The sequence below is a fragment of the Lineus longissimus genome, chromosome 3 (assembly GCF_910592395.1).
Source record: "Lineus longissimus chromosome 3, tnLinLong1.2, whole genome shotgun sequence".
Taxonomy (NCBI): domain Eukaryota; kingdom Metazoa; phylum Nemertea; class Pilidiophora; order Heteronemertea; family Lineidae; genus Lineus; species Lineus longissimus.
In genome coordinates this window covers 27,916,867-27,936,913 of record NC_088310.1, presented here as the reverse complement: position 1 = coordinate 27,936,913, position 20,047 = coordinate 27,916,867, and the positions used below count along the sequence as shown (strand labels likewise).

General features: G+C 40.9%; 1 protein-coding gene across 1 annotated transcript in view; it reads left to right on the top strand.

The window, feature by feature from the left end:
* Nucleotides 1–20,047, top strand: part of LOC135484529 (uncharacterized) — a 47,152-nt gene that overhangs the window by 22,625 nt on the left and 4,480 nt on the right. The window contains exon 14 of the mRNA XM_064766102.1: nt 14,210–14,440. Within this exon, the coding sequence (XP_064622172.1) occupies nt 14,210–14,440 (231 nt within the window). The remainder of the gene's footprint in view (nt 1–14,209; nt 14,441–20,047) is intronic.

Below are 20,047 nucleotides of genomic sequence, written 5' to 3'. Positions count from 1 at the left end.
GAAGGGTTGGGAGTGTCATATTGTAAGCAGAAATGCATCATCAGATTGAGCTGCTTACTGGGAAGAGGAAATCTTGATTTTAACAGATAGAGGAAACGGTGTTGTTTTTTTCATGTTTTTGTCAGTTTAGCTGAATCAACCTTACCTCGGTTGTTTTCACAGGTACAGGATAAAGAGGCGATGTTTAGACACACATTTTGTCACATCCTAGGTCCTGAATGCTGTTAACTTAAACCACTAACTCCAAACAGTAATGTTATGATTCAGCTAGGTCTTGTAATAGAATTAATCACAAAGACAATGTCTAGGGGTGAAAACCATTAGGGGATGGTTTACCATGTGTTGATTGCGATCATCTGAAGAGGGCCACAGAACAGGTGTTAAACCAAGCAAGACATCAGGAGTAAATATTGTTCAGATTTTGAGCCTAAAGTGTATTGTTTGACATATTTATTTCCACAATGTCATGCGGAATCTTTTCTTTCCTAATCACCTGGGTGTTTTTGTGATTGTTTTGTAATCATTTCTAATCATGGTCCACAAAGTTTTGACGCCATTGTGTTGCTAATCATGGGTCCTTGCTAAAAGTTTGCCATAAACACACAGTAACAACAGCTGGGTGGTAAGAGAAAATATATAACCTGGGCCAATACCACAAGAATATAACTCAGTATTACTCATTAGATGTTCAATAAAAGGATTTGTTCTTGTACATGTTTTACATCAGAATTTGTCTTAGCTTTGATATGCATTGAACAGGAAGATGTTTCAAGTTAGAATAGTCATAATAGAGAGGTTTTTACCCCTCAGACTTGAGAAGTCAAATAAACTTCATTGAAAAAAAGGAATTTCAGTTGTCTGCCACTGACTGGCACTTAAATTGACTTTGCATGGGGTTAAAGATGAAACATGACTTGGCCTCTCAACTACCATTTCAAGTGACCTTCCTACTAGCATGCCCTATTAGAAAAATACTTGTCCTTCTTTGTCACCAGCTGATTAACTTTTCAGCGACATTTGTCAGCAGTCGTTATTCTTCTAAAAGCTCTTCACCACACTGAGTGGCTCCTTTAATTACAAGCCAATGAATTTTAATTTTTCCATTTGTTTCCTATCGGTGGATTTGTTTACCCCGAAGCTTGGATGTCAAATTTTGATCATTCAAAAGCAAAAGATCAGAAGGGCGATTAATCCAAGAAATTCATTGTTGGTTTGATTGTCATTAGAGACACGACAGCGATTGTTTCTTGGTGTTATTTTAACGGCATTAAGGTTTCCGCCATTGTTGTAGTGGCGGAACCAAGGGTAGAAAAACAGCCGCAGATGTACCAGAGTGTCGGTTAGGGTACGCAGCCAATTTAGGACGGTTATCAATCTGTCCGCAGATAGTTCCTTTGGGAGACTGGTTGACCACAGAAGCATCTAGTAAATTATGGCAATGTCAACATGGTTATGTTTAGGTGTCATTCTATGATGGTGGATCCTCTCTTAAATCTACTCTTAACTCTTCTAATGATGATTGGGGCCTTTAATTTATCGCTTCAACCCCTTGTTTAGAACCTTCAAGGGGACCACTACGGGCTGTAGTGGAAGTGCTCACTATAAAATTATGCACAGGTAGGCAGTCTTCTGTCCACAGTTTTGTAAAATTGCCAAGCTCTGTCCAGGCATGCAGGGTGACAATGGCAAGAATACAATTCTGGTCCAAAAGTTGTTTGTCACCTCAAGATTATTCAAAAGATGTCTTCCCAAGTCATCTGTTGACTTTGATCTTGTAGTCTGACATCTTCTAAGCTGTCCCTCTCTGCTCATTTGTCAAAATATTCTGTGAGTTGAGCTGCAAAAACACACTTTGTTGTGGACCTCCCAGCCCCGGTTTGTTTTTGGGTCTTGGAGTGGTGATCAGGTCTGTCTGCTATAATCTCTCATTGTTTTGTCAACATCAGGTACCTGCTCCAAGGAACTGGGTCCAAGGTGTTTGCTTTGCTGTTACCATACAAATCTTAGTTTTTACCAAAACATTGCAGTCAAAGTTTTCTACTTTTGTTTGAGCGTCAACGGCATGGGGGGGGGGGGGGGTCTTGGATGTCAATTTTGCTGGCAGGCTGGTGACAAGTCCTAGTCTGCAGAGAGTTTCGAAATCGAGATATTTTCTGCGGTTGAGACTACAAAGAAAATGTTTTTGGAGATCATAGCTCCATTTGTAATAATACGTTAGTTTTGTCGCCACTTGAGAACAATGGGTTACCAGGGTTGTTTTTGCAGGCAGAGGACTCACCTCTCAAGTGTTGCTCTAACCAGTATGCTCTGAATGGTCGTTTACAGTTAGAATAACACAGGCTTGCTCCTGGTTAGGGGGCATCCTCTCTGTGTAGCAACCTGTTTTGTCACCTTTTTCCTGGTTATTGATACGTGGCAGTGATGGCATTTATTTAGTTTGGGCGAGGATGTTTAGTTTCTGAAGTAATTAATAATAAATCAGGTGCGACAGAGAATTGTTGCATAATCACGATATTTGTCATCAGTGTATGAAATACTGACATCTTTCAAAATTCCCAGTTCCCTGCCCAGCCTTTTGACCCAAACCATTTTTTCCATACAAATATGACAAAAAATCCTTGCAATCAAATTCCTTTGAGAACTTGTGATAGGCCTGTGTGGTATTTTGAACACGAAGTTGCCAAATTAACACCAGTATTCAAAATTTGCAAGGGAAAAAGTATGCTGTTATCATGATAAAGACATTTTGAGCTCGCAAAAGAAAGATCAGAATTTTGACAATTTCTCCTACTCCAATAACTTGAATTGAGCAATCAATTTAGGCTGATGAGAAGAATGGATCAGCCCATCTGTCATTGTAATGTTCATTAGGAACCCAAACGCTCGCTTCTCAGATGTCCGTTTATCTTTACGACAAACACAACAAGAAAAGACGGCCTAAAATGGCCGAGAAACATGGAGAAACACGCCAGAGCTGGCATAAATGTCATCTTTCACCACGAAATGTGCGCCTCTTTAGGTCCTGTGATGTCGGGTAGAGTTTCATCGTCATTGTCTGAACCTAAAAGGCAAGCTATCGTCACTAATGGGTCCGGAATGGCCAGAGTTTACCCTCTTTCCCTAAAGCCAACACCGCTTTGAGAATCTTAATAGTCGAGTCATGACTGGAATATTGACTATGGACAAAGTTTGCATTATTATTAAACTAACATGCACTTGCTGACCCCCTGTCAAACTTTCTCAAGTTTTTACACCAACTTTCACTTGATTTGAATTTGGTGAAATTTTCATTGCCTTTAAGTTCAATTTGAGAATCGAGAATTTCAGAGCATTGATATCGATGTCCATAAAACGTTTTCAAGCCAGATGAGAAGTGGTTTTTTTGCCAATGAAGCTTTATCATAGAGATATGGCAACATGGTTTCTCTCCTCATTAAATCTTGCCAATAAAGTATGGAGACTAACACCTCAGCGCCTGGGAACCTGACAAATGCAACGATTCAATGGGCATCATGTTTAGAGGAAACGAGATTTATCTTTGGATAAAAGTAGCGTGGAGACAATCTCGTTGTACGTGCATTCATGAAGAGTAGTATAAATTGGATTTCTTATGGCTTACATGATATTCGAGACTCGAGATGTCCTGCGACAAAATGTAAAACACAGCAGGAGAAATTCTAAACTTTGTACATGACAAAGAATGATGCCGTCAGAATTATTGCTTGTTGCAGACCTTGAGGCTTTCTGTTAGAAATATTCTGCTTCATTTGAAAAGAGAATGAAGAAATAGAAGAAATGTTATGTTGATGGATGCACAGTACTCATCTTTGAAGCAGCGACAAAGAATATTTCTGCTCCCTTGTACTGTTCAGATGTAACTGTGTCTACCAGTGATGCAGAGAATGATACTGGCACAAACACATTTCATAATACTGTCATGCAGGCTTGCCAAGGTCTGTCAAATGTTTTCTCCAGAAGCAGAAAAAAGAATGGTTTCAACTTCATTTATTCAAAGCCCTTCGTGTGGAGTCTCACACATTGACAGAAGATCATGCTTGGGACATTGTATTATCGGGTAAAAACTCCCTGACAAACTTAATATAGTTGAGATTAGACGGGTCATCTTAATCATAGAACTGTTGTTGATCATTCTTATCCCTGCACTCCAGGAACATGACTCCGTTAGGATCTCCACGGTCGTGGGGAGCAGGCCGAGTTATCAGGTGTTGGCCCTATTGAGGTAAACCACATTCTCCACACTATTATCATTTCATAAATGCTCACCCAGAATTCATATTTATCGCTAGATAATGGCGCGACGTGGATCATATAAATTGGTGCAGTTGTTATTTGTTGGTTCTCACAAAGCCGTGTTCAACCATTCAATATGGTGTTTGGACAACTGTAAGGGATTCTTTGGCGAAAAGTTTGTGATTGTCCATTTTGGATTGACGGGTGAAAAATGGCGGCGACAATGTGTCGTTCCTGATGTTGTCTTGGTGATATCTCTCTGTTGCTCTCGTCTCAGCCCGATTGACAGACTTGACAAGTTTGTTATAGTAAATCTGCCATTTACGCGACTTTGGTGACCTGAGCATGATATCTCTGTGAGGCCATGTGGTGCAGTGTGTGGCCGGGCTGATAGCCCCTTTATCTTGACTTAAGGGAAATAATGGAACCAATCAGATCTTTGAAACGCTATCATAGTGTCACAGGGTACTTTTGAAGTTTGATACCAATATTTGAAATTGGTACCAAATTGTCCATTTAGATATTCTGATGTGACAAGTTCATTGTTGTTGTGTTTCAATGCTTAGGTCATAGAGTAAGTGATTCAATTTTAAATATTTGCAAATTGAGTACATTTGATTGATTAGGTCAGACCTAAAATGACAAAAGTCTCAATGACCATGAAAGAGCTCCAGCTGAAATTCAAATTGCAGTAGAGGGAGTTCACAGAGATTTGGGCTTGTGTAACCCAGCTCCCATCCATCTGAATCACGCCAAAGGTAACAACTCTCTGCTCTGAAAATCAAACACTAAAATCTCTCTGTCCTGCAAAAGGATCTTCTCGCTGTACTCCATAATTGAGAGGTAATACTTTATAAAACTGAACTTGGCGAAATAGAGACATCTACACTCCAATACTGATCTGACGTCCATTGAAGCTATCCGTTACAGCAACAAAAGCTTGTTTAATCATTACTCCAGGTTTTCGATAAATTTACAAACAGAATTTTCCATACATTTAGTGTGAAATATCCGCTGATAATCATGCTTTTGAGATATCCTGGCTTATGATTTCATTCAAGGCTACATGAGCTTATAAAACCCTAGAATATTGTCCCTACACACACTGTTTAGTGGTCCAATATTTTTCTTCGTCAAACTGTTCAAACTATGTGATTGAGATACCAAGAGATGTCTAATATTTGCAGCTAATATTTTCCTCAATTCATCTCAGACTGTTATCGGCAGTGTAAAGTAATAAAACTATGCATATAGTGAAAAACACTCAGCTGCTTGGGATTCCATGTTAAAATATCAATCCGACAAATATTTTCTGTGAAATTCAATGCTTTTTGCAAATAAATCTGTTTTCTGATAAAATAACCACCAAACAAGTACTTTGTGGGCAGATTGCAAATAAATTTGTCAAATATTTTGGCAAGAGAATTGGGTCAATTTCAGTATTAAGTCTATGTTTATGAAATGTTCAATTTGGTTTCTCTCTTTCAAACTGGATCATCGCAGAAACACTCCATCCATACCCTCTCTCGTACAGTTTTGCGTCATGTGTTTCGCGATGTGACAGAGAAATGTTGTAAGCTATGTGTGTCACTTCCATATGGACGTTTATCAAGGCCTGTTGCTTGACATCAATCTCCCAACCCACCCCCATCTCTCATGTCATCTAACTGCATCACTCTCCCAACCCACCCCCATCTCTCATGTCATCTAACTGCATCACTCTCCCAACCCACCCCCATCTCTCATGTCATCTAACTGCATCACTCTCCCAACCCACCCCCATCTCTCATGTCATCTAACTGCATCACTCTCCCAACCCACCCCCATCTCTCATGTCATCTAACTGCATCACTCTCCCAACCCACCCCCATCTCCCATGTCATCTAACTGCATCACTCTCCCAACCCACCCCCATCTCCCATGTCATCTAACTGCATCACTCTCCCAACCCACCCCCATCTCTCATGTCATCTAACTGCATCACTCTCCCAACCCACCCCCATCTCTCATGTCATCTAACTGCATCACTCTCCCAACCCACCCCCATCTCTCATGTCATCTAACTGCATCACTCTCCCAACCCACCCCCATCTCCCATGTCATCTAACTGCATCACTCTCCCAACCCACCCCCATCTCTCATGTCATCTAACTGCATCACTCTCCCAACCCACCCCCATCTCTCATGTCATCTAACTGCATCACTCTCCCAACCCACCCCCATCTCCCATGTCATCTAACTGCATCACTCTCCCAACCCACCCCCATCTCCCATGTCATCTAACTGCATCACTCTCCCAACCCACCCCCATCTCCCATGTCATCTAACTGCATCACTCTCCCAACCCACCCCCATCTCTCATGTCATCTAACTGCATCACTCTCCCAACCCACCCCCATCTCCCATGTCATCTAACTGCATCACTCTCCCAACCCACCCCCATCTCTCATGTCATCTAACTGCATCACTCTCCCAACCCACCCCCATCTCTCATGTCATCTAACTGCATCACTCTCCCAACCCACCCCCATCTCCCATGTCATCTAACTGCATCACTCTCCCAACCCACCCCCATCTCCCATGTCATCTAACTGCATCACTCTTCCAACCCACCCCCATCTCTCATGTCATCTAACTGCATCACTCTCCCAACCCACCCCCATCTCTCATGTCATCTAACTGCATCACTCTCCCAACCCACCCCCATCTCTCATGTCATCTAACTGCATCACTCTCCCAACCCACCCCCATCTCTCATGTCATCTAACTGCATCACTCTCCCAACCCACCCCCATCTCCCATGTCATCTAACTGCATCACTCTCCCAACCCACCCCCATCTCCCATGTCATCTAACTGCATCACTCTCCCAACCCACCCCCATCTCCCATGTCATCTAACTGCATCACTCTCCCAACCCACCCCCATCTCTCATGTCATCTAACTGCATCACTCTCCCAACCCACCCCCATCTCTCATGTCATCTAACTGCATCACTCTCCCAACCCACCCCCATCTCTCATGTCATCTAACTGCATCACTCTTCCAACCCACCCCCATCTCTCATGTCATCTAACTGCATCACTCTCCCAACCCACCCCCATCTCTCATGTCATCTAACTGCATCACTCTCCCAACCCACCCCCATCTCTCATGTCATCTAACTGCATCACTCTCCCAACCCACCCCCATCTCCCATGTCATCTAACTGCATCACTCTCCCAACCCACCCCCATCTCTCATGTCATCTAACTGCATCACTCTCCCAACCCACCCCCATCTCTCATGTCATCTAACTGCATCACTCTCCCAACCCACCCCCATCTCTCATGTCATCTAACTGCATCACTCTCCCAACCCACCCCCATCTCCCATGTCATCTAACTGCATCACTCTCCCAACCCACCCCCATCTCTCATGTCATCTAACTGCATCACTCTCCCAACCCACCCCCATCTCTCATGTCATCTAACTGCATCACTCTCCCAACCCACCCCCATCTCTCATGTCATCTAACTGCATCACTCTCCCAACCCACCCCCATCTCTCATGTCATCTAACTGCATCACTCTCCCAACCCACCCCCATCTCTCATGTCATCTAACTGCATCACTCTCCCAACCCACCCCCATCTCTCATGTCATCTAACTGCATCACTCTCCCAACCCACCCCCATCTCTCATGTCATCTAACTGCATCATCAATATCATAATTATCATCCACAAGAAGAAGAAAAATTCCATTTTTAATTTCGCCAATTTCTGCTGGTGGTCCATTTTGATAAACAAGGATGTAACATTGGAAGCTGTTAAATCATCTTAATCACAATGTCCTTTTTATTTCTCGCAACATCCCGCTATGTCGTCCCAAGTAAGACAAGAACCAGTGTACATCGTGTACTGTACCATGCACACATAATCTGCTCAACCTGTTTTGACGCGATCTTCAGTAATTTCCTGCATCATTCAACTTGAGGGAGTTGTTCATTTCAGCAGGAAGATTGTTTATTAAAGATCTGCTTGCTCTCAATTTAAAACGCTGTGCCGTTTCCTTGCTTTACACCAGTTTAATTGCTTTTAACCCTTCGCTTGCAAAGGAAATAAAATCACCAACTTCACACTGTAAACCCCACATTTTCACTCCTAAAGCTACCCACAACAAAAAATTAGAACCAATCATAGAATTTACAGCAATATCAACTTGATCCTGTAATTACGACAATCCCAATTAAAGGATAACACAGATTATGACAATCACAATTAAAGGATCACACCAATGATATTAATGAGACAACACAAATCATAGTTTTGATGACGTATTGGAGAATTTACGCAATCTCGATCATCTGACGAATCCAGTTAATGCGCAACGCTCATTAAAAGATGAACAGACTCGGTAATGAATATTGTGGCCACATTTGGCGCCGGTAGTAGCAGTTTATAACGCCTGGATACCATGTCAATGAACCATGCCTCACCATATGTTGCTCTACCTCACAACGTAGAGATTCATCACTGTCTCGGTTGGTTGGCTACAGCTCTGTTATTGTCCCGTAAGATAGCGATAATGATGATACACCTATTGTCACACATCCTTCCCGGTACGGCAGAAGCCAACTTAAGTTTCACCGGAAACAATGTACATGATGCATTACAAGATATGCACAGATGGCGGCCATGTTAGAATGGACGAGACTCGAGGTTGAATCGGACTATAGTTGATGAAATGGAACAGATAATTACCATTGCATGATCAAAGTACTAATTAATTATTTGATTAATTATTTGACAATCAGATGCGCGGCATGCCCAGATGTGTGAACCCACAGGTATAAACTGTAGCTTATCTCTGCATTAATCAAAAGATAATTAACAAGATATTGATGATTGCGATACTTTATATGGTTTCCACCGACACGCGACAAAGATACATCATTTCATGAATTGTCATCATTATTAACCGGAACACAGTATTGTCATAAAAGAGAAAAAAAACTATTTAGACTGAGGCACTTAGAGTAACTGGTTTTCCACTGATGCATTTAAACAAAAAAAACAGGTGAATTAAATGATCATTTATGCGCTAAGTCGTTGAATTTTATTTTTGAATTGGAGAGATTTTTCCGAGTTTAACTCATTGGGTGATATGAATAAAGACTAGCAAATGCTTTTACTCCGGTTTTGTACAGAAAGGCCTAGTGTAAATGTACATGAAGATTTAGATAAAAGCATTTGCTAGTCTTCATCATATCACCCATTGTCATATATTTTGTTTCCATAGAAGTAAAGCTCTAGTGCTGATTGTGGCTGTTTAGTATGAGGGTATCTGTCCAATTTTCTAAAACTATATGACACCCACCAAAGAAAGGAAAGGTATAATGAACATTTTAGTATGCACCCTCTGGCATAAGTTTGCCAGCACTGACCTATCAAGATGTTAGATCGGACATCTGAATTTGATTGATTTTTTCCGAAGTTACTGTTATTCTGCAGTGTTGTGGTTTTTGTTCATTTCTGTGCTAAAATCAATCTGAAATTGAATGTTGACATTGGTAAGAGCCTTCTGTAATGTTCCCAGATTCATTAACAGTAGCATAAATGGTGGTGCCATATTGTTATTTTATATAACACAAATATTGTCTTTGACGTATTATGATGAATAAATGATACCTGCCATTAGAGAGAAGCTAGAGTAAACCTCACGCTAGCCAGAGGGTCAACTGACACCTATGTGGTAGTTCCCACCAGCAGACCTGAGGACCTAGCCACGACTTTGGCAGAAACCACCTGACATCCTGACTGGAGTAGCTTTATATACACTCAGTCTTTGGTCGCTTCCAAAAGAATAACACGAAACTTGATCACTGTTTTCTGGTATTTCTCAATTGGAAGAGTGACACTGTTGAAAGTATTGATAATCAATTAAGCTTAACGCCTGTGGATATTGTTTGGAAATTATGTTATAAAGAAACATTTACTTGTGGTGTTCATCATGCAGTAAAGTTAATTGCAGGTGCTATATTGAACTCTTTGATACACAAATTATAACACAAATATGCTCACTAACATTGAGAGAACCAACAGGAAAATAGAAAACTCCTCACCTCCCTGAACTAAAAGAGCTGAGGCCAGAAGGACATAGTAGATTTGTGGAGTGTAGTTTGGATACTTCAGTCGCCCCTGTTTAAAGAATCTATAATCGTCAAACACGTGTTTATTATAACACAAATATGCTCACTAACATTGAGAGAACCAACAGGAAAACTCCTCACCTCCCTGAACTAAAAGAGCCGAGGCCAGAAGGACATAGTAGATTTGTGGAGTGTAGTTTGGATACTTCAGTCGCCCCTGTTTAAAGAATCTATAATCGTCAAACACGTGTTTACTTTCATATTAGTTCAGATGATTTGCTCAAAACCTGCTGATGTTTTGAACAAGTTTGGGTTGAGAAAGTCAATATCGTTGTCAGTTCACGAGTTGCACAGACCGGGAAAGATTATCCAAGTGTCCATACTTGTCACCTCGTCCTGGGCAGGTGGTCATACATCCAATGAGATAGTGGGACAGTGGAGAACTTCGGTCATAGAGCACAGCACCATTACACATCCTTGACAAATACGCTTGCATTGCAAGAGTGTTTTTTCCATCTTTTGACTAAGTTTATGGTGGACCATTCAAAGATTTTTTACATATTGTTCCCAGACGAAAAAAAATGATCGACCCAGACTTGGACAAGTGCACGACACAGCTGGTCTGACGTGTCTGTTTCATATTCTCTCACTGTGGCAGTTGATTTCTTCACTCAATTCATTCATATCATATCTGCTGTAGAGCAACTGTGTAACACAACAACTTCAGTTGTCCCATTAGCCTTGGTGAGCATATCGAAAAGTTATCGATGATTTGTTCCTGCTCTATCTTTCCTGTAGGCTTGCATACCATTGCTGCTTTGAACTCATCTCGACTTGTACCAAAAGGAATTGATCAAGGATATGATATTCTCCTCAGTTTTTTGCCATGGGATGATGACCATCCCTTTTTTCTGGCCAGGCTTGATCGTGGATAATCCTTAAGCTCAAGTTGTCTCAAAGTACAAATGCATTGGGCAGATGTCATCATGTATTTGTTCAAAGTCCAAGAAAAGCATTGGACTATGGCTGGAATGTGGTAAAAAGTGGGCATGAGAACAATGGAAGGTTATCGTAATACGCCTATAGTGGTGTTCCCTCTTATTATGACAACTTTATTATGTAAAACAACACGTGCCTGTTTTTGTTGAAAAAAATCACCTAAGGATGATCGCCCGAGCAAAAATTCCCAAGATGTGAGCATTCGTTGTCGGTGAGGAATTGCAAAACATAACACGATTATTGGGATTTACGCATGAAAATCTCACCAGAGGGCAAAAGGTGTCAAATCTATTGTTTTGAAATGGAGGGTTGAATCGTTGATGAGAAATAATTTGAAATTTGAAATAATTGAGTGATTGGACCTGTGATTGCTTCATGTAGCCAAAGAAAAGTCTCGCCACATTTGAGTTGTGAAATCTCTGTCTCCACTTTCAAGAAAAACATCAATTGTGTGCCATGTTTTCTGCTGTGGTCCACCCAGTGTCATTTGTAAGGGAAAGATTTGGTAAAGTAGCTGTCCCAAGTACACACAGGAACATCAAACAATTTGTGGGTGGCGTTGTCATTATTCTGGCTGTCTAACTACCACTGCCATCCTTCTCCCTTATAAAAGATTAATAGAAGGAAAATATTGGCGGGTTGAAAACACTGGAAACCAATCTAGCGGTTTCTCCGAGTGAACAGATCCATTATTAATACCTTCCTGTGGAACCGGCCGGCGTCGCCGCAGAAGGTAATCACGATAGGTTTTCATATGTCTCAGATGTTATTGATTTCATGGGCCCTTGTCGGCCCGCCTGTTCTGGCTTTCGTTTTCCACTCTCGAATTCTAGACCCTCTTGAGGAAGGCTGATTAAATCTTTCCCTAGCTTGTAAGTGTGGGGCAAAGATGTTGGCCGCCAATATGCAAGATGGCGAGGAAACGTTGAAATAGGTTTTGAGTGGCTAGCTCTACAAACTTCAGTTCTCACAAGACCGAGGTCTCTAGGAAAGACGTTCGCTTGAGAACTGAATCAGTTCAGGTTTATCTATATCTCATCGCAACATTTGAAAACATGCCGAGTGCAGCAACCTCTCTGTTCTCTTCAGAAGTTCTCCTGGAATGTGTACAGGGGTCAAAATGTATGTTTCTCTTAGCCCCTTGTCGGCATGATTAAAGGCTGAGAAAAGAAAATAGTTGTGACATGGTACCAGTGAGTGGGCAAGTCCCCTCCTTTGTTCCCCGGTTTATGGTCTGGGTATTGAGATTGTAGTAAATGTATTACTAGTAGTAGCTTAATTTGCCGCCAGCCTGTTTGCTCACATCACACAAGGCCTTTGAGCCTTAACAACAGAGAGAAAACAGACAAATACACCAAGACAAATTGACTGGAAATGTTCTGACCAGCGCCTCATTTGCATATTGGGCGGAGCCTATCCGACCAAGTTTACTGACAGCTGATTGACATGTTTTTTCCGTCCATGCACCGATCGATCATTGATCATTTGTGCAGTTTTCATTGATTATACAGGTTTCTGTTTCTTTGATGATACAGCTTTGGGGAGCATGACAAGTTCACGTCTGCTCGCTGTTGATATGTGTGGTACCATGTTTGGTTCAGTTGCCAAGGCGTTGCTGGGTTGTTTGTTTTCAAATGTTTCCTGAAGAAAATGAAAAAAATAGTTTGCATCTCAAACTGTTTGCTATGAATTTCGGGCAACTAGAAAAACTAGAAATGATGCTGTTAGTGTTAGGTGTCAGACTCGATTCAAAATGGCTGCCTTTGACCAAAATGTGGTGTTGGCTTGGCAAAAACCATTTTGGAACGATTGACTGCATGGTTAGCATGAATAATCGATCTTACATCACAAAAATATCCCTGGGTGTCCTGTGGGAATTATGGCCTGGGAGTAAACACATTAATATCGTCATGGCCCTCGAAATCCGCTGCACTCGCCTCGAGAACAAACCTGACCCTTTTCGAGCAAATATTATGGTCGGGGATTTCAAACTACAGGACCAACCCTCGGACCTGACCCCAAGCTGTCTCACTCATGTTGACTCGGAGAAGCCCAAGAATCAGCCACGATTGAACTTCGGATTAAATTTTACTATTTTTACTCTGGACGAACCCTGTGCCCTCTTTAGAGTACTATTCACGAAGACAGAAGTCTTCATATGAAATATATTGACGTCATAATCCTTGAAGAATCCCTAGAAACATTTTTGTCCCACGCCGCTTCGACTTCGATCAGTTGTAAATGCAGTTTGTCAATTTGCTTTAAGAGGTCATTTTGGGGAGAATGAAATCGAAAAACAACTAATAGTAATCCTACCTAAGTTCTATCCTTTGACTCTGATTCACAATCAGAGACAATTTTTTCACCAAATCTAAATCATTATAATTTACTGAAATTTTCAAAGTATAATCCTTTGTCTGTGACAAAAATTTTATCAGAATTGATTACTTTTTTGAGCCAATTTGATCAAGAAATTTAATTTCACTCTTAGATTTGTCCTGTTTTTGTGCAGATTTTGATTTTGATCAATTAAATTCCATGGGTAAATTTGCTGTTTGGGTTCAGTTTACTGATCGTGTTTGCGACTGACCAGGACAAGTGTGAACGCCTGCACCTGCTGAACTTGCCTTATTTACTTGCGTTCCCTTCCAGTTTACTCTTGAAAAACAATATGGACATTCGTATGACACACATATGTGGCCGTTTCATGATTACCATGGTGATCTTCATTAATTGCACAAATCAATTATTGTTTCTCTCCTAAGCTAGTATCCAGAAAAAAAAAAAAATTAAAAATTTTCATGAAAATTTTTTTTCTTCTCTTTGACAGCCTTCACAAGTCACTGTCCCAAGAAGCGAATCTCCGAGACCAGTTCAACAATACTCTTGAGAATATCACTGTCCAACTCAAAGAGCGTGACGGCAACATCGAACTCGCCCAAAAGGAGAACAATATCCTGTTGGCGCAACTCAAGGCTATTACTATGGAGAAGAATGAGTTGGCAGAACAACTCGACAAGATGCAGCTCTCAAAACAGGAGGCGGACGCTACTATTGAAAAGTAAGTCATTTTGGTTCGTTTATTATTCACCATCTTAGTTTTGCAGAAAAGTTACAAAATTAAAAATTAATCTCAAAGGCCCAATGAATAGAACCAGTTTATAGAAATGGGGTCATCACCATGTTTTCGTCCAGGATAGGCGAATATTACTTTAAAATATCCCAGCATCATATTTGGGTCAAAGGTTGCCAAGGTTGTCAGACATGAGAACTCATTAGATCATATAACAATGTTTGCAAGAGCTCACAAATATATTTGAACAGTGTAGCGAATAGAGCGTAATGGGAGATACAATGGCCAGGACCAAAGACATTGTTAATTAATATAGGGTCTCATTAAAGTGAGCAATATCGCGTATATTTGTCGACATTATTATTGGGTATACTTGGCATGTTTGGGAGGTTTTGAACAAACATCCTTCATTCTATGCAACTACGGCACTTTTGAACAATTAATTAGTATCAAATGCTTTGTTTTACATATATTTTCGAGGAATTGATGACATTTTGGATTACACAAATGAGTAAATTTGGCGTAGCAGTGAAATTGAAATTCTCAGCCAAATCTTGATGACGAACGTTAGACAAACTTGTGTTTTGTTATGATTTTCACTTCTAAACTTCTAAACCCAATCTTTATTTGATAGTACTTCCTCCTACCCCCTTCTCCAGATACTCTCGGAGCGGTCACAGGGGGAAAATCTAACGCAGACATGTGCCAGACTAACAAGATCATACAGCGACAGAGTATTCCAATCGCATCTCAAACTTCTCACAAACGGCAAACACCATCCAAATTTCCATTTCTCTTTAATGCAATTTGGCAAATCAGATGAGAAGGAGTTGTTGAAGCAATAGAACTGGTGATGTGATGTTCAAAGACTGCACTCGGAACCTCTAGAAATCAAGTCAATTTGGTTTGAGAGGCACACGGCTCCGAGCAGATTCACAAAAGGTGCTCACAACAAGATGCAATCCTTTATGATACTTTTTCACCTAAACTTGACACGAAAACAACACGATTGCTGTACGTAGTCAACAGCTAAATCTAATCTTGTTGAGGTGAACCCAAATCTCTCATCATGACTTTCCCCTCTTATTAATATTCATTGTTTAACGATGAAATTTCTGAACAACTTTTGAAAAGCAACACCGGAGCTTTGTAATTTTGACATTCTGGTATCAATTAATTTTGCGTTGATTGACTTTGTGACTAATAAACTGAATGTCGGCATAAAGACATGAAAGTTCATTACAGATAAGAGGGTCGAATATTACATATCATTAAACGGAAATTCATGAGACACTTAAGAGACAATCATTGTTCACGCATAATTCACCTATTGTGTGAAATAAGACACGAGAAGTTGAGTAAGACAAGAAAATATTGAAGTTAGACTTTTGTCATATTGGCAGTTAATGGCTGTTGTCTTTGTCTTTGGAGTTTTGTAGGATCAACGATGGTTTTGGCCTTTATCACTTGTGTATTATCATTACTATCTGACCCCGATACCATTTCTCATAAACTAATAACGCCAAGTTATCAAAAATGAGTGACTCAGCATCGACCAAGTCCTTATTGCTTCGCTTATCAACTTGATCTAATCCATCTTTTCTTATCGAGGAAAAACCATTTTATTACGAACTCGGCCAAAACTTCACCATGGCGGGAAATGCATCGCTGCCACAGCGTCATCGCCACTTCTCGCCCACTCTAATCTCCGACCAAAAAGGACTCCATCTCCGTGAAGTAAACTCCACTAATCACAACAAACCGAGCTATGGCACCACCAAAGTGCCTAACTGAAAATTGCAATAATGATAAGGGATTTACGTGTTTGCGAGCAAATATTTACCCAAACGTCACCAGCATATGGTATGGTGGTTATTTTGCAGCTCTCTCCGGCCTAGAGGATGATAACCTCAGGCAGTGCTCAAGTGCCCAAGGTCACCTTCAAGCTGAATGATAATGATGGACACATTTGTATTCTGCTGGAATAATTTTGGAATTCTGACGGTTTCATTTGTCAGCAATGCATCAAAAAACATTCAAAATGTTCATATCTTGTTTTAGAAAATATTTTTTTGGTAAATATGGATATTTAAGCACTAGCATGTGATGATACTATAAGTTGACAGAAATCTGTCCCCAAATTTTAGTTGCCTCAGTTCTACATGTGAATTATCAAGCCCTCTGATTGTCTATGCCTCTTGGTCTCTTTCAGAAGGCAGTTCTTCATAAAATAAATCCTTGATGTATCTTGTAGCATATTCCAACTGATCACATATCCACACTGATAAATCCACGTAGGGAATCCAACTCTTTGCATTTTGCCCACTCTGGTGATAATCCAATCTCTCAGGAAACAATTCTCTTACTTGTCTCCAATGTGAGTTTAAGAACACAACACCATTGAGCTATTTCACTTCTTAATTCATTGACCTGCTGCAATTCAAAATCCAAGTTAAAATTTTCGTATAATCCTAAAAGGTAAAACTGTGGTAAATTTGGTGCTGACTGATATTTCTCTGATCCAAGCTGCATAAATGCGTGTTAGAGAAATTGTAATCCTCCTTCAGTGGAAGAATGTGCTTGGTACCTCCTCTGGACCACACTTGCTCACCTCACACTAGCTTCTGAATGAAAAGAACCCAACCCCCGTATTTGATATGAACCCCAGATAAATGTTAGGCAAACTCTCTCAACTATGTGTATTTCTGCAGTTGAAGATATTTGCTATAGCATGCTTTGCCTCGGTTTTTGAGTTCTGATATAATATTTAGTTTCTTGATAATGTGATGTCTGGCCGCTGTATTCAAACAACATGGCGGCTCCTGCTTCCGAACCATTACGTTCACAAACAGCCTGGCATATATGTTCGGCACCCAAAGATGTTTACAACAGAAGGTCACACAAGTAGAGTTAATATTTGGTCCCATCCAAGCTAACAGACTATAGCGCTTTATTTTATCCAAACATTTACAAATATGAAAAGCTAATATGGGCAAGACAACAGAATTAAACAAGGACAGTTGGTGATGTGAATTATTGGTATGCTGGTGCCCTAGGTTCCATCAGTGGAAAGCATCTCAAAGATTGGTTTTGGGCATTGCTCCTCAAATATGCTCTCCTAATAACTGGATGAAGAGTTGGCTTGGGGCCTGGTCTTCATCAGAAAGCTTCATCAAGGTTGGCTTTGGGCCATACTCCTCAAATATGCTCCACCGGATAATCGAATCAAGGTTAAGCTAAGGCATAGGCCACAAACACTGAGTGGTTGGACTTTTGGTGGCTGACATCTTTCCAGTGCAAAAGATATGGGGAACGTTGCTCAAACTGTCTGAAACCTTGTCAAAAGAAGGAAAATTGGGGAGAGCCTTAAGAAGATTGTGATGTCATGTGGTTCTGTTCTTTTGCCGAGGCCGAGGATAATCTCTCCCTATACTGGTGGAGCAAGGGGCTTGCCATGCACTTGGTTCTAAGTTGAAATGAGAATAATTAATTCATGAGTTTGTTTGACTGTGTGACCAGCTGCGGATTACTCAGATCTGGTGAGATCTTATTCCGCTGCTAGGCTGTGTTGTTAATCGTTGCTGTCGAGAGATGTTGGTGACGAAGCCAACTCATTGTTGTCACTTATGTGCTTTGAAGGTGAACCAGCCTGTCATTTATCCAACAAGAAAACCATGGCTTTGAGTTATCTTCACTTGGAGAGAGCTTGTGGGCAGTGGCAAAAAGTCTCATACTTCCAGCTCTGTGGGAAGAACCTGTTATATGGACACCAGAGAGGGAGTGGGATCTTAGCTCATCAATTGTATCCTAAAGCAGCATTTCACTTGATATATTTGCCAGAGGCTGATCATTGCACTGCCATACCAAGCATCAGCTTTGACTTTCCTCAACAAATCACTTCTTCACGACTTAAAGTTCCCTGTTGATGTTGACTAAATCCGGTTAAAAAGTACTGAAGATGTACTTTGTCATTATGCAGGCCCCTCGACATCAGAAAAAGTGCCAGAGAAAATATAATAATGTCATGAGAAGTGGGATATCAGAACGATGGAAGTTATCTATCCCAATTAGAGTCGTTTGGCAAGACAAAGTAGCAATTGACGGTTTCATTTGTACCAACTTGATCACTTTGTACACAACCGTTTGTCATCTGATTTGAGGCGGCGGCCATCAATGTTGTTGACAATGGCAGAGTAAACAACGGCAATGTTTTACGGCTTAATCAATGTGAGTGATAACGCTGGAGAGTTGCCGCTTCATTACTTAAGCCGCATTGCCTCGGTGTCATCTCCACCAGAGGCCCCGGGCTCTGCTCAGCCGCAGTGGTAATGGCAGCAGAAGAACATGAAGTCGAAGCGAACTTGTCATCAACCTTCTTTGCCTTGTTGTCATACAAGTGTGAAGAGTTTTTGCTTCATTGCTTTATACAGCCACACAGGTATCTGGGTGTCATCTCTGCCTTGGTCTGAGACCGTGCTGATTTGGCAGCAAATAGTATACCAGGGGAAGTGAAACTTTGTGGACTCCTCTTCCTTACCCTCCTTGTAAACGATATCAGTCGTTGTCCCTTTCTGCAGAATGTGCAGTATGAAGTACAGACGTAGTAGTAGGCCTAACACTTGATGTGATGGGCATAGTCATTTCCAAGCTCATATAACCAAACAAGGATGCCAGAGATGATTTATGAAGGTCATAACAATGACAGTAAAACACATGTTTACCTATCATTTGCCAACAACCATACATCACTGATATCTTTCATGATATTTGAACAAAACCAGCATAATGACTCGGATGTAACCAGCGATAATTACTGCCAGAAAAACTTCCTTTTACATCACCTACATCCCTCTTGATATGGAGCATGGGGAGGAAGATGAGACCTTCCCAAGATATGGTGAGGAACGTGCATATGTGACTCGCTCTACCAAAACTAGGCGCTTGTCGCATCCGAACTTGACAGGTTGATACGGACTTGTTGTTCATTTCCCTATTGTAGACCTTTTGTGAAATCTATTACAAACTGATTTGGTCACATTTCACAAAAGGTCTACAATAGGGAAATGAACAACAAGTCCGTATCAACCTGTCAAGTTCAGATGCGACAAGCGCCTAGTTTTGGTAGAGCGAGTCACATATATCCTCCCTTAGGAAAACTTTGGATCCTTTCTAAAATACACTCACACAATAAGTACGTTGTGATTGAGTGTATTTCAAGAACAATACAAAGGTGTGCTGAGGGACAATGGCAACATGGCTAATGTCTGGTCAACAGTCCCTTTTCTGACGAGACAAAGCTTCATCAAAGTGCTGTCATGGACCACTGGAGTTTACAAGTACTAATCACTCACCTGACCAGTCATGCATTTAGTTTCAAATAGGTTGGAACCCCTTTTATGTGAAATGTACAACCATGCTGTGGTGTGGCTATGTGTCTGTGTTACATTTATGGATCAACTTGAGGTGGGCCTGTGTATACATGTGAAAAGTGACACATCACAAGGACTACTGACAATTCCATGTAGAGCCACCCTTGTAATCAACTCAAGATTTGGAATTGTTTCTGTCTTATTTTACCCAATCGAAGGTTTTGCA